General features: G+C 45.7%; 1 protein-coding gene across 1 annotated transcript in view; it reads right to left on the bottom strand.

Moving 5' to 3' along the window:
- The window catches only part of intu (inturned planar cell polarity protein), a 191,922-nt gene that overhangs the window by 99,590 nt on the left and 77,696 nt on the right, over positions 1-14,636 (bottom strand). Inside the window, exon 3 of the mRNA XM_086005287.1 lies at positions 2,962-3,171. Within this exon, the coding sequence (XP_085861413.1) occupies positions 2,962-3,171 (210 nt within the window). The remainder of the gene's footprint in view (positions 1-2,961; positions 3,172-14,636) is intronic.

The following is a 14,636-nucleotide window of genomic DNA, read 5'->3' on the forward strand; positions in this document are numbered from 1 at the left end:
CTTCCAGGTTGGAGCAGGCGACATCTGTAACATCTCCCAGTTCGCCATCCACTGCTGCATAAGAGAGGTGACAGATGCTTTTTATGGCAGGAGAGGGGAGTTCATTGTCTTCTCTCTGACCAGAGGGAAGAAAGCAGATCGTGCACGTGGCTTTGCCTGGATAGCGGGCTTTCCCATGGTGCACGTGGCTTTGCGGGTGCCGCACCTAAATGCTGAGATGTAGCGCAAAGGTTACCACTCGCTGAATATGCAGTTGGTGCGCGACCATGGTCAGCACATCATGATGGTGAATGACCGGTATCCTGGCAGCAGTTATGAGGCTTTTATTCTGTGCCAGTCAGCTGTTCCCTCAGTCTTTGAGCCACCACAACAAACCAGAGGGTAGCTACTGGGCAACAAGGGCTATCCATTGACCACCTGGCTCATGACTCTGTTGAGCGACCCACACACACGTAGGCAGGATGCATATAGTGAAAGCCATGCTGCCACACGGAATCTAATAGAGCAGACCATTGGTGTCCTTAAACAATGTTTCCACTGCCTGAACCACTCTGGAGGATCCCTGCAGTACTCACCAGAGCGCGTCTCAAGATTCGTTGTGGTCTGCTGCATGCTCCACAACCTCGCCATCATGAGGGCACAGCCCTTGCCACCAGGCATACGGCGACAAGCTGAGGAGGAGGAAGTGGAAGAAGAGGAGGAGGAGGAAGTGGAAGAGGAGGAAGCAGAAGGGAGGAGGCAACCTAAACAGCCCCTTTCTGCCCAGGCTGTCCGTGATCGACTCATCTGACTGCAGTACCAGTGAACACAACCCCAATTCCCCATTCAACAGTCATCCCGCACCTTACCTTCCCAGCGTCCTCTTGGCCATAATGCTGAAATAAAAGCCACCACAAAAGAAACATTCCAATCCAACTTTATCCATCAATCCATCCAATATTACATAACAGTGAACTAATCACCCTTGTGCATTCCTTCAGTGCCTGTATTCAGTGTGCCTTTGCCTGCCCTAGTGCTCCTACAACGTGCTACCCTAGTGGCTACAGCATGGCATGAATATGAGGTATGAGTCATGTTTGGTAGAGATTGTTGGTAGGTGAGTGATGGGGTGTAGTGCATTGAGCAGTGTGTGAGGCTAGTGGTGCAGATGGTGGGATATGGCATTTGACGATGAATTCATTGACCTTGACCACTCGTGTGAAGTCATTACACTTCTTCCTACACTGCATCCAGGTCCTCGGGGTTATACTGCTGGCATTCATCACAGCGGCTGTCTGCTCCCATTGGATTTTAGACATTTGCCTGAAGGGTCTCCTGGCCCTCTGTGGAAACACGACCTCTCTCGTCGAGTTGACCTCCTGCACCAAGGCCTCCAGTGCCGCACCGGAGAACCTTGGCGCACGCTCTCTCCCCGTTACAACATAATTGTTTTTTTTCCCTACTCTCACTCTCTTTGCCAACCAATTTAATAAGGGGCTGCAGGCAGAATACACCTCCCGTTTAAGAGGTGTAGACTGCCTTTAAGAAGAGCAAGCGAGCTTTAATTGGTGTTAGCCTCGTACAAACTTGTGGCCCCTGCCGAGCGTTCAGCCACTCAGCACCGCGTTCAGCGCTGGGCTGAATGCCGAAATCATGCTAATCAGCAGGCAGCACGAAGTTAGCATACTGTCTGTGTTCTTTTGAACGGGTGACCACGCGTTGTGATTCTTGCGCCAATTTTCGGGGGCAAACGAATTTCTAGGCCATCCTTTCCTCTCACTTCCCCTTCCTGTATCTGGGGAAACACCTATGTCAAAGGTACTAGAGTATGATTGTTCATTCAAAATAATAACTATCTCGTTAGGGAATCATAAATACAAATCCATATCCTTCAACTCCATGGCAAATATTGTCCATCGAATGTTATATACGGGGGTTGACATGAATCGGCCATTCATGAAAGAAAGACTTGTGAAATGATGCTGAGCGGCCTGTGGGTGGCACTGTCCAGGGAGAGTATAAATACTCGGGCATGGGCCCAGCTTGCGCAGGGACATTCTTAACAGGAACTAGTGAAGGACACAACTAGACCTCCATGTTGTAAAATAGTTGATTAAAGCTTTGTTTAACGCTTAGACCAAGTGCCTAGTAGTTTTCTTACGTCAGGGGTGGATTTTCCTAACTGTTGCCCCAAAGGTACGCCCAGTTCTCTCGGTGCAAAGGTAAGGAAAAAGTGGCAGAGACCCAGATTGCGGGGATTCTGCGTCTTGTACGTAAATGGGATTTCCGGGATTTTCTTGAGGGAAGCGCAGTATTTGGCCTGCACCTAAAGTTCCTGGTCTTCATCGTATTTCCCTGTTGGTCTACTTGCTGGGCATCCCAGGGCAGGAGTGCCTGAAGATGTCACTGTTGCCTCAATGGACATTCAGATTCACGGGGGTCTGGGACAGGCTGAAGACTTGGAAGGTGAGCACTGAAACATCACTCTAAAGCATCCCCAAGATCCACCGGGAGCTAGTAAGTCTTGATCTCTGAGCCAAGGTGCAGTGCAAGTGAATTATATATTTTCTAACATCAATCAGGAAAGATATGCGCTTTGAAAGGAATATGATGCTCCAAAAGGCTCACATTCATTTCGCTGGTGCAGTCAGTCTTTAAGAATTTTTTTTTAAAGCAGCCTCCTGTATTGCTAGTTTGTCCCATTAGTTTTCAGCAATCAGTAGAAAACTCACCAGTAGCAGAATGCAAATAAAATTCCATGGATGCATAGATGCAATTTGTGATTGAGCAGGGTTTCTGCACAGATACTGTACCAGCATGTACAATGTAATGATGTATTAAAGTTTAGTTGGAGCCTAATTATAGTAGACAGACTTACTTTTACTAAGCAATTCTATAGTTCATATAATCTATGAAATGATTTTACAAAATCAGCCTTCCAAACTTTTTAATAAAACACCATAATAACAACCTTGCACATACCTCTTCCTTTGAATTTTCCGATTCCAGCTTTAAAGTTAGATACATAGCAATATGAGGAATGTTGCCAATTCCCATTTGGAGATCTGTTGTATCTTCACCCCACAAGAGTTTCACCAGATTGCTAACAGTGGGAATTGGTTTAGTAATGTGTTCGAAAGACAGACCAGTTCCTACTGGATCAGGGCTCAAGGTTTCAATTGTGAGTTTCACCTGTTGGAAATCATACAAAAAGGAAGAATCAAATTACTCAAAGAAAGGAATATTGGAAACAGAATTGATGTTGAGGAAACAGGTGAATTACCAGATTTAATTCTTCAATTGCATTCACACTATTCACTTACTCTGTTTCCAATATAGGACATAATTAATCTTTACTATTACCTATATTTTTAAAATAAGCTTCAATTTGACACACCCTTTGCTTTCTCCTTTCTTTTAATCATAGAATCATAGAATAGTACAGCACAGAAGGAGGCCATTCGGCCCATCGAGTCTGTGCCAGCTCTTTCGAAGAGCTATCCAGTTAGTTCCACACCCCTGCTCTTTCCCCAAATCCCTGCAATTTTTTCTCCTTCAAGTATTTATCAAATTCCCTTTTGAAGGCTGCTATCGAATCTGTATCTGCAGTGCATTCCAAATCCTAACCACTCGTGTAAAAATGTTTTTCCTTATTTGCCAATCACCTTAAATCTGTGCCCTCTCGTTATCGATCCTTCAGCCATTGGAAACAGTTTCTCTTTATTTACTCTATCTATACCGTTCATGATTTTAAACACCTCTATCAAATCTCCTCTTAACCCTCTCTGCTCAAAGAGAACAGCCCCAGCTTCTCTAGTCTATCTACGTAACTGTAATCCCTCGTCCTTGGAACCATTCTAGTAAATTCTATACCCTCTCCAAAGCCTTTGTCCTTCCTAAGGTGTGGTGCCCAGAATTGGACACAATACTCCAGCTGGGGCCGAACTAGTGTTTTATATAGGTTCAGCATAACTTCCTGGCTTTTGCACATTATGCCTCTGTTTATAAAGCCCAGGGTCCCATATGCTTTATTAACTGTGTTGTTAACCTGTCCTATCACTTTCAGAGATTTGTGCACAAACACCCCCAGGTCTCTCTCTTCCTGCACTCCCTTTAAAATTGTACCATTTAGCATGTATTGTCTCTTCTCATTCTTCCTACCAACATGTATCACCTCGCATATTTCTGCATTGAATTCCATCTGCCATGTGTTCGCCCATTCTACCAGCCTGTCTACGTCCTCAAAGTTTATAACTATCTTCTTCACTGTTTTCTACACTTCCAAGTTTTGTGTTATCTGTAAATTTTGAAATTATGCCCTGTACCCCCAAGTCCAAGTCATTAATATGCATATCAAAAACAGCAGTGGTCCTAGTACTGAGCCTTGGGGAACTCCACTGTATACCTCCTGCCAGTCTGAAAACAGCCATTCACCACAACTCTCTGGGGCTGATTTTATCAATGGGGACGTGATGGAGGCGGGACTGCTGCTTGTCAGGTTTTAGTCCCGCCTCCATTGACGTCGGGCCAACCCACGCTATTTTCCCTCGATTGACCTTGTTAAGCCCGCTAGCAGGCCAATTAAGGAAATGCCGGTGACCGAGAACAGCATATGATGTTTCATCTGTCAAATTTTGTCATCGTTTGACAGCTTTGAGAAGCTGTCAAACACTGACGATCTCTGTTCTTTGGTGAGTCCTTGTACTCAAGACTCACCAAACCTCTTTCCTGAGCAGAAATCAGATGGCTGTTGCATCGGAGAATGCAGCAGCCATTCTGACATCTCTGCCGTGGAGATGAGGCAGCTCCGCAGCCTAAAGGGATAAAGCCTGGAGGAAGAAGCAAAGGTAAGTAATCTTATTAAAACACTTTAGACTCACCTCACACACTTACCTCTCCACACTTGCACTTATCACTCACCTGCACACCGGACATTTCGGCCCCTCTGACCCCCGCAGACCCACGGCTTGCCTCGCTGACCCTGGCGAGGTTCGGAGCCGTCGGGAAGCCCACACTTTAGGGCTCAAAATAGGGATTAGGCAAAAAACTGCCTGTTAACAGGCAGTTAATTGGCACTAATCCCTTTCCCGCCTCGAGGAGATGGGACCTGGCGCGGGTCGGGTACCTGCCTCCTGGGAAGATGGCATGGAAGCGGGTTGGGGGCGGGATGGGTACCCGCTCCCAGATTCTGCCATTTTCCCGGCAGTCCCGCCTCCCCAGGGCTGGGGAAATCGCCCCCTCTATTTTCTGTCCCTTAGCCAATTTTGTATCCATGCTGCTACTGCCCCTTTTATCCCATGGGCTTCAATTTTGCTAACAAGCCGATTCTGTGGTACTTTATCAAACGCCTTTTTAAAATTCATATACACAACATTAACTGCATTGCCCTCATCCACCCTCTCTGTTACCTCATCAAAAAAAAAGTTAGTCAAACACGATTTTCCCTTAACAAATCCGTGCTGGCTCTCCTTTATTAGTTCATGCTTGTCCAAGTGGCTGTTAATTTACTCCCGGATTATTATTTCTAAAAGCTTCCCCACCATTGACGTTAAACAGACTGGCCTGCAATTGCCAAACTTTTCTCTTGTTGCTAGCAGAGAATGGTTTTGATCCTATTGACCTCTGGGTTATGGGCCCAGCACTCCTCTGCTGCGCCACTCTGCTCAGATGCTTCAATGCAATATCTGGCAAATATACACAGAACATGCAATACAACTTGATCAGCTGCAGGTTTCTACTCTGTAATCATTTAGATAAGTGACTAATCACTGCCCTATGTGTTGCTGCCAGGGATAGTTTCAATCAAAAACACATAAAAGAGTAGCCTTTTCAAAGCTCCAGAATCTGACACAAAGGGATTTTTTCTTTTTTAATAGTACACTTATCAGTTTCATCTGAAATCTCAAACTCTACGCAGAGTTTGAGTCAGTTTAACCCAGAGGTGGGCAATTATTTGGGCTGGAGGGCCACTTAACAAGTTTTGGTGAGATGTTGCTGGCTGCACAACAATGTTCCCCATAAGGTGCGCAGCCGGGTGGTCGCGCACCAATTGCGAAGTCTCGCGCAAGCCGCTCACCAGCTCCTGCCGCTGGAAAATATACTGCGCATGTGCGGCCACGCAGCAAATTTAAAGGGACAGCGCACAAAAAAAGAGGGAACATTGCACAAATGTAAATTCAGATAGTAGTCAGATACTATCTTAAATACACAAAATGTAGTGTAAAATAGTAAAATCTTCCATTATATAATGAATGAAATGATTTTATCAATTAATTACATGTTGTATTGAAAGTCTACGTGGCTGGAGGCTGCGGGGCCTCTGACACGAGAGGTGTTCTCTTTTCAGTGTGTTGAGTACGGGAGCCCGAGGTTTCGCAAGGCCTGAACTACAATCGGGTTACCTGGAGTCCTTATGCTCCGGGATCCACTCCAGTGTCTAAGACAGCAATGAGAACTCCCCTGCCGTCGTACTCTGGGTACTGGGAGAGGACAGACACAGCGCCAATCTCTTTCGTCAGTAAAACTAAGAGTTGTCAGGGTTCGAGGTGCTTCTTTTTTTTATTCATTCCTGGGATGTGGGCATCGCTGGCAAGACCTGCAATTATTGCCCATCCCTAATTGCCCTTGAGGAGGTGTGTGGTGAGTTCAGGGCTCGGAGTGTGGGGTGAGTTCCAGGCTCAGAGTGGGGTGAGTTCCGGGAGAGGAAAGACGCAGCACCGGACTGTTTCTTCGATAAAACTAAGAGTCGTTGTGATGAGCAGCCATGACTTGACGGAGGAGGAACGTCCAGTGCGCACACGCAGCCAGCGACTGGCAGGTTTTAGAAAAGTGGTTCACAGAGCCAAAACGGAAGAAAGCCACAGACAGACGTTCGGCAGGCTCCGAGACACAAAAGGGAAGCAGATCTGTATCAGACATATATAGCAGCAGAAATAACAACAGAAAATGCTGGAAAAACTCAGCAGGTCAGGCAACATCCGTGGAGAGAAATTTGAGTTGACGTTTCGGGTCAGGTTTACCTTTTCCCCATGCAAGAGCCCCAATCTTTATTTTGCTCTCTCTAACATTTTAAAAGTCCGAATAAAAGCAGCTTCTTCACTTCCTGGTTCCTTGTCTGAGAATTCTGCCTTGTGATTGGTGCTCAGACAGATTGCCCACGTCACAGCAGAGTGCGGTAGGGATTCCCCACTATACTGCACTGATCTCACACACACGTCGAAAAAGGCAAACTTCTCACCACAGAGATCGCGAGATCTTTGTGGACAGCTTTCCTTGGGGCCAGCAGCAAACGCCTTTCCTTCACCGCTGACCGCAAATCCCGGGCCACTGTCATTTTCTTAGGAATGCAGTATTCATCTGTGTATAAGCCACACTTTCTAAAGCAAAAAAATCAGTTTAAGCTGAGCATAACCTATATACAGGCTAACAGTTTATTTTCCTAGCCTGGGAGTGGGGGTCTGCATCTCAAATTGGAATGTGGACCTTATGTAGCTCATTATAGTACTTCAAAAACTAAAATATACACTGAACATGCAACACAACTTGATCAGCTGCAGGTTTCTTCTCTGTAATCATGCAATAATGAGTCACAAACTTCTTTTAAACATCTTCCCTTGTTATCATCCTGTACTGCTGCCACCTACCAGTTCACACAGAAAGAGACAACCAAGGAGCACTTAACTACCATTTCAAAAAAATAAGAACTGCAATCAAGACATTTTTTTTTAAGTTGATGAGTCCTGGTATTAAGCACATCCATTGCTTCATACAGCTTCTGACAATCAATAGGAGCAGTTACATACTTCCATTGGAAAAAAAATCAGACAATGTAAAAAAGTAACTTTTTAGATTTGGCTAAAACATACCACATGGAAATGCCATGTCTCCACTGTATCTTCACCAACTTACATAGGACATTGCAGACAAAAAAAAAAATCAACATTCTACTATTTTATGGCATACTGCACTGCACTAGCTAAATAGTAAAATGTTATTATAATATAAACAGAAGAACTGCCGCATTTTGCCAAATTACACTCAAACTGCTAAAGATCTTTGGAAAGCAGTTCTGTAACACCAGATGGTGTAGCAACCATCCCATTCACATTGCAGGGTGGATCCCACAACACCCAGAACAATATAGGGAGAATATAAAGATTCTAACCGTCACAAAGAAAAACAAGAGTACATTTTTGAAATCACATAGAATTTACAGCACTGAACAGGCCATTCGGCCCAACTACTTCATCAAATTCTATCAGCATATCCTCTATTCCTTTCTCCCTCATGTATTTATCTGGCTTCCCCTTAACTGCATTGATGCTATTCGCCTCAGCTACTCGATGTGGTATATGGAGGGAATTGAGTATATCCTTAAAGATAAAGACACACAGTATTTGCCCTTGAGGATTCCTTTATGTTTTTACTAGCTGGGGGGCCCGGCGTTGCCAAGGCTTTTTTGTAAAACGGCAGTTTACAGGGCCGCGCGGTTTACGGCCGGCTGCTGCCGCTCCCCCGCTCTGTGTCTCGGGCCGAGCGGTTGTCAGGCCCGGCCCGAGTGACCCCAACTCACCTCCCGCTCCGGCGGGCCGCCGCAGCTGCCCCGCTCGCTGTTGAGTAAAAGCAGTGAAAAAAATGGCGGCTACATTGCGGGAGGCTGCAGGATTAGGTCCCGCCCACACACGGAATGAAACGCCCCCCGTGACGCCCCGATTGGTCAACCATCAGGTCACTGAACTGTAGGATTGGTCAACCATCACGTCACTCAATGCTAATGAGCGGTAGGATTGGTCAACCGCTAATGAGCGGATTTTTGAACGTTTTTTGTATACTGTCCAAACAATTTTTGTCTGACCAAAAAGTAAATACACCCATGAGACTCCCCTAATCATAAGCTTTCTTTTGATATAACATATGTGTAGGTACGCTCTATAACTTTTGAGTGTATAGCGGACAGACAGACATACATACAGACAGACATACAGACGGACGGATCCTTTTATATATATAGATATAAAAGCAATTTTTCCAAATAACATTGTTTTCATAGAATCATACAGCACAGAAGGAGGCCATTGGGCCCATCGTATCCGTGTTGACACTTTGGAAGAGCTATTCAATTAGTCCCACTCCCCATCTCTTTTTCCATAGCCCTGCAAGTATATACCCAATTCCCTTTTGAAAATTACTACTGAATATGTTTCCACCACCCCTTCAGGTACTGCATTCCAGATCATCATAACTCGTTGCGTAAAATAAATTCTCCTAATTTTCCCCCCCGGATTCGCCAATTATCTTAAATCTGTGTCCTCTGGTTATTGACCTTAATGGCAGTGGATTAAAGAGATCGGGAACCTTGAGCAGCAACAGTTTAAAAGGGAGCAGAGGCACTGAGCACTGTGAGTCTGTGAGCAGCACGGGAGAGAAAAAAAATCGCAAAGTGACTTCAAAGCACAAGAAGTGGCGGTGGGAGTAAGTTACAAGTAAATATTTAATTTAATCTACCTATAACTTAAACTAGATCAAGTAAGTTGTTAAAAAACTAAAAATATAAGCTAAGTTGATTAAATACATAAACTTTAATTAATTAAGTAAATAAAACAAGGTTATATAGGGATGACAGTGCAGGTGGTGTGCCACAACTGCAGCACGTAGGAGTTTGTGAAAAGCATCGTGATCCTGGACAAACACATCTGCAGTAAGTGTCTGCAACTCGAGGAACTTCAGCTCAGTTATTGAGCTGGAGTCTGAGGTGCAGACATTGCGGGGCATCAGGGAGGGGGAGAGTTACCCGGATATTTTGATCCAGGAGGCAGTCATACCCCTTAGGTTAGGTAGTGGAACAGGTCAGGTTAGTGGTCAGGGACGGGAGGGTGTGACCGCGAGTCAGGCAGGTAAGGGGACCCCAGGTGCAGTGCTTTTTCCCTTATCCAACAGGTACGAGATTCTTGCTGCCTGTGTGAATGAGGGCAAAGTCTGCCAGGTAGATGAGCAAACTGACCATAGCACCATGGTACAGGAGGCCATTCAAGTGAGGGGAGTGAAAAGGAATGTGGTAGTGATAGGAGAGGGTATAGTCAGGGGGATAGATAACTGTTCTCTGCAGCGGCGACCGTGAGTTCCGAAGGTGGTGTTGCCAACCCAGTGCCAGGGTTAAGGAAATCTCACGGCTAGAGAATAACTTGGAGTGGGAGGGGGAGGATCCAGTTGTCGTGGTCCACGTAGGAACCAATGACATAGATAGAGCTAGGAATGAGGTTCTGCTGAGAGAGTTTGAGGAGTTAGGTCCAAATTAAAATGTAGAACCTCACAGGTAATAATCTCTGGATTGTTACCTGAACCACGTGCCAATTGGCATAGGGACAAACAGATTAGAAGGTTCAAAGAGTGGTGTGAGAGGCAGGGGCTCCACTTAAACCAGCTGAGACCAGTGTCCTGGCAAATCGAATAACTAGGGCGGTAGATAGGGCTTTAAGCTAATAAAGGGGGGGTGGGAGAATTCAGGAAAGGGTAAATTCAAAAGCAGTAAAAAAAAGTCAAGGCATAGAGCAGAGTGGAGATTTGGGTAAAAATAAGCAGAGTGGGTCAGAAAGGACAGAGAGCTTAACAAAGATAAGATGTGTGATTTTTGCAAGGGAGAAATTTAAGAGCAGACCAGAGGCTGGGAATTCTGCGGCGAATGTCTCACCTCCCGACTCCCTAAAGTCTTTCCACCATCTACAAGGCACAAGTCAGGAGTGTGATGGAATACTCTCCACTTGCCTGGATGAGTGCAGCTCCAACAACACTCAAGAAGCTCAACATCATCCAGGACAAATCAGTCCGCTTGATTGGCACCCCATCTACCACCTTAAACATTCACTCCCTCCACCACCGGGGCACCGTAGCTGCAGTGTTAACCATCTACAAGATGCACTGTAGTAACTCGCGAAGGCTTCTTCGACAGCACCTCCTAAACCTGCAACCTCTACCACCCAGAAGGACAAGGACAGCAGGCGCATGGGAACGCCACCACCTGCAAGTTCCCCTCCAAGTCACACACCATCCTGACTTGGAAATATGTCGCTGTTCCTTCATCATTGCTGGGTCAAAATCCTGGAACTCTCTACCGAACAGCACTGTGGGAGTACCTTCACCACACAGACTGCAGCGGTTCAAGAAGGCGGCTCACCACCACCTTCTCAAGGGCAATTAGGAATGGGCAATAAATGACGCCCACATCCCATAAATGATTTTTTTTTTAATTATTGGAGGCTGAAGTCCTTTTAAACAAGAAGTGCAGCGTAGAACAAAGCTAATGATTTTTCATTGGTATTTTCAGCAGCTCCAGGTAAGATGCTCTGAAGATCCTCAGTTTGGACTCAGCTTATCCTCTTTTGAGCACATCAATGTTGATGTGTGATTATTGCAAGGGAGAAATTTAAAGGGTGAATCAGCATATAAAAAAAGAGTCATTTTCCAATTACTCTATCTTTGTGAATACTGAGCACAATGACATAACTTTATTGCCAAGACAACACATGCAAGCAGTCTGGTAATAGGAAAACAATTCTGTGTCATCTACCTAAAATGGAAATAATCTTCATTTAAAATATTGTATTCCATTGCTGTCACAAATGTTTAATTCAGAAATGGCCTTCTCAGTCAGTGGTGTTTTTCAGCTGAACAATTGTTTCATATTCGGTTTATGGTTCCATAGCTTCTTATTTTGTTTTACATTGTTTTTAAACTGCTGTATGAATTTTGGGTAACAGCCATGTTTACATTTTCAAAAGCCAGGGTGCTGGTCTGTTGACAAGTATAAACAATAGGATAATAATGGTAATAAAGAGGCATTACACAAATCAGAAGAGCAGATAGACTGCGAGACGAAAAGACAGCAGCTACCATTGTAGTTGTCACTAATGACAGGCCCCCGTCCCCACCCCACTCCTTCCCGTCCCCACCCTCCTCCTTCCAAGTAAAACTCAGGTTACTTTCTACGCCTGTGTGGCTTAGTTTCCCCATGTCCATTCGCATGCCTGTTTTGGCTGCCGCTCCGGTCCCAAGCCCATTACTTCTATTTCCCTTTTTCTCTTCTTTTCTCTTTACCCCTCCTGCCATCATGCCTCCTTTCGCTTCTCCGCCCTTGGGTACTCTGGTACAAACACCAATCCTTCAGCACGCGTTGTCTTTCCTACCCTCCTCCCACCGTCCTAGGTTTGACGCCCTCTTAAATAATCCTATAGCTTTCCTCTGTGCCTCTCTTGGCATCCTCCAAAGGGCCAGCCACCTCCTTGTCCCACTCACCGCTCCCTGAACTCATTGGACTCTGCCAGTGGATCAGCTCTCACCGACCCTATCCGCAGCTCCCTCCAGAATGTACATTTTCTTGTGAACACGGTCCTTGCTATCCATGAGCTTATCGTGTGTGATCACATCAACATCATGGCCTTGATGGATTCATGGCTGAGGGGTGATGACACTTTTCCCCTTAATGAAGCTTCCTCGCCCGGCTATACCTTCCACCACTTGCCCCGCTCAAACCATCGTGATGGTGGTGTAGCTCTTATCTCTAAATTACACCTTGGTCTGTCTCTCTACTCCTCTGGCAACTTCTCCTTTGAGCACCTCACCTTGTTCTACCCCTCACGCCTCTCATTTTAAATCCTCGTTCTCTACTGCTCACCCAAGTATCACACCAAGTTTCTCACGGAGATATCTTCTCTGCTTTCCTCCCTCAGCCACTGCACCTAGCAACTTCTCGTCCTCGGTGATTTCAACCTCCATTTCAACGCTTCTTGCTGTTTCTCCTCTGAGTTCACTGCCCTCCTTTCCTCCCTAAATCTCTCCCTCCATATAAACACTCCTACCCATATTCATGGCCACCACCTAGACCTCACCATCTCACGTGGCCTCGTTAGTCCCATTGTGACTATCGCAGATAAGTCCATCTCTGATCATTTCCTTGTATCGCTCTCCACCCACATTCCCTTCCCCCTCCCAATCCCACTTCCTTCTATGTCTGCCCCTGGAAAGAAATTCTCCCTCAAGTCACTTACCACTGCACTTTCAAATTCCTACCTATCTAGCCTTTGGTCGTCCAGTCATCATGACATTTCTGCAGCGAAATCACACCCTCTCCTCCATCTTTGATGCCCTATTAAAACTCTTACTCTCTCTCATCCTGATCGTTCCCTCCATATACCCCTCGGGTGTCATTTTAACCCCCCAAAACGGGTGGGTTTAGTTCGGGTGGGAGGTTAAAAAATTAAAAACTGAAAGAGGAACCCAACCTGCCTCGAAACCGCCCACTTCCGGTTTTAACGGAGGCGGGACGAGGGGCGAAAGACCAATCCGCTCGCAGGAGGTGGGTCGGTCGTTGAAACCTTTTAAGAAGACCGTGCCTCCGTTTTAACAGTGATTCTATCTTTAACCGTGATTCTATCTTTTACCACAGTCGACTGGGTTTCCCAGGCCTTGGGAAACCCGGCAGGTAAAAGGAGGTGAGAAGGGCTGCACCCATAAGGTAAATGCCTTTACAGCACTGCTTGTGGGCCAGGAGGAGCGGGAGTATTTCCTCCAGGCCCAACAAGCTTACCTGTAAACAAACCCACCCCCTATCTGTCTGTTTCCCCCCCACACCCCGTGACTGGACCTCCCACCACCATCTGCTCCCTCCCGACCATGCTGGAGCACTGCTAAACAAGGTTGTTTTAATAAAAATCAGATTAAAAAAAAAAGCATCATAGTGAAACTCCTGCTGTCAAAAAAGTCAGAAGATGATGCATGACGAGCAACAGCAAAACACCTTGGTCATATAGTAGGGTTATACAATATTAGAGAGAGGCAAGGATTAAAAAGATGTGCTTCCTCGGTTTCTGTACATTCTCTTCAAAAATAAAAGAAATTTAAAACAGACTAGGGAGCGATTTTCTCCGGTTACTTTAGGTGCTAAGGAGCCTCTGAGGTGGCCAAGATGCGGTCTTAATCTGAAACGCCGGTTTGGTCTGCGTTTAGCTCAAGACGCCATCTGGGTATGGAGTTGAAGCTTGCACTAGGAACAGCCACCCAGGGGATCGTTAAGCAACTGATTGGCACTTAAATTACCTGCTGGCGCTCATTAACGAGGCTGAACTGCATTCTGGTGGCTAGCGCTTGACCCAACACCCTCTCCTAACTGCGGCCATCAAATTTGGAGTAAACTATTCTTTGCAGAGGATTTTGAGTGCTACTTAATGTATATCACCTTTTATTGTTCATAGAAGATAGGAGAAGGAGTAGGCCATTCAGCCCTTTGAGCCTGCTCTGCCATTCAATGCGATCATGGCTGATCATCCAAATTCAGTACCCGGTCCCTGCTTTCTCCCCATACCCCTTGATCCCTTTAGCCTTAAGAAATATATCCAACTCCTTCTTGAATATATTTAATGTATTGGCCTCTACTGCCTTCTGTGGTAGAGAATTCCACAGGTTCACCACTCTCTGGGTGAAGAAATTCCTCCTCATTTCTGTCCTAAATGGCCTACCCCTTATCCTTTGACTGTGACTCCTGGTTCTGGACTTCCCAATCATCGGGAACATCCTTCCTGCATCTAGTCTGTCCAGTCCTGTCAGAATTTTATAAGTTTCAATGAGATCCCCTCTCATTCTTCTAAACTCCAGCTAGTACAAGCCCA

The sequence above is a fragment of the Somniosus microcephalus genome, chromosome 2, assembly GCF_052327205.1.
Source record: "Somniosus microcephalus isolate GS21.2 chromosome 2, FLI_Smic_1.0, whole genome shotgun sequence".
Taxonomy (NCBI): Eukaryota; Metazoa; Chordata; class Chondrichthyes; order Squaliformes; family Somniosidae; genus Somniosus; species Somniosus microcephalus.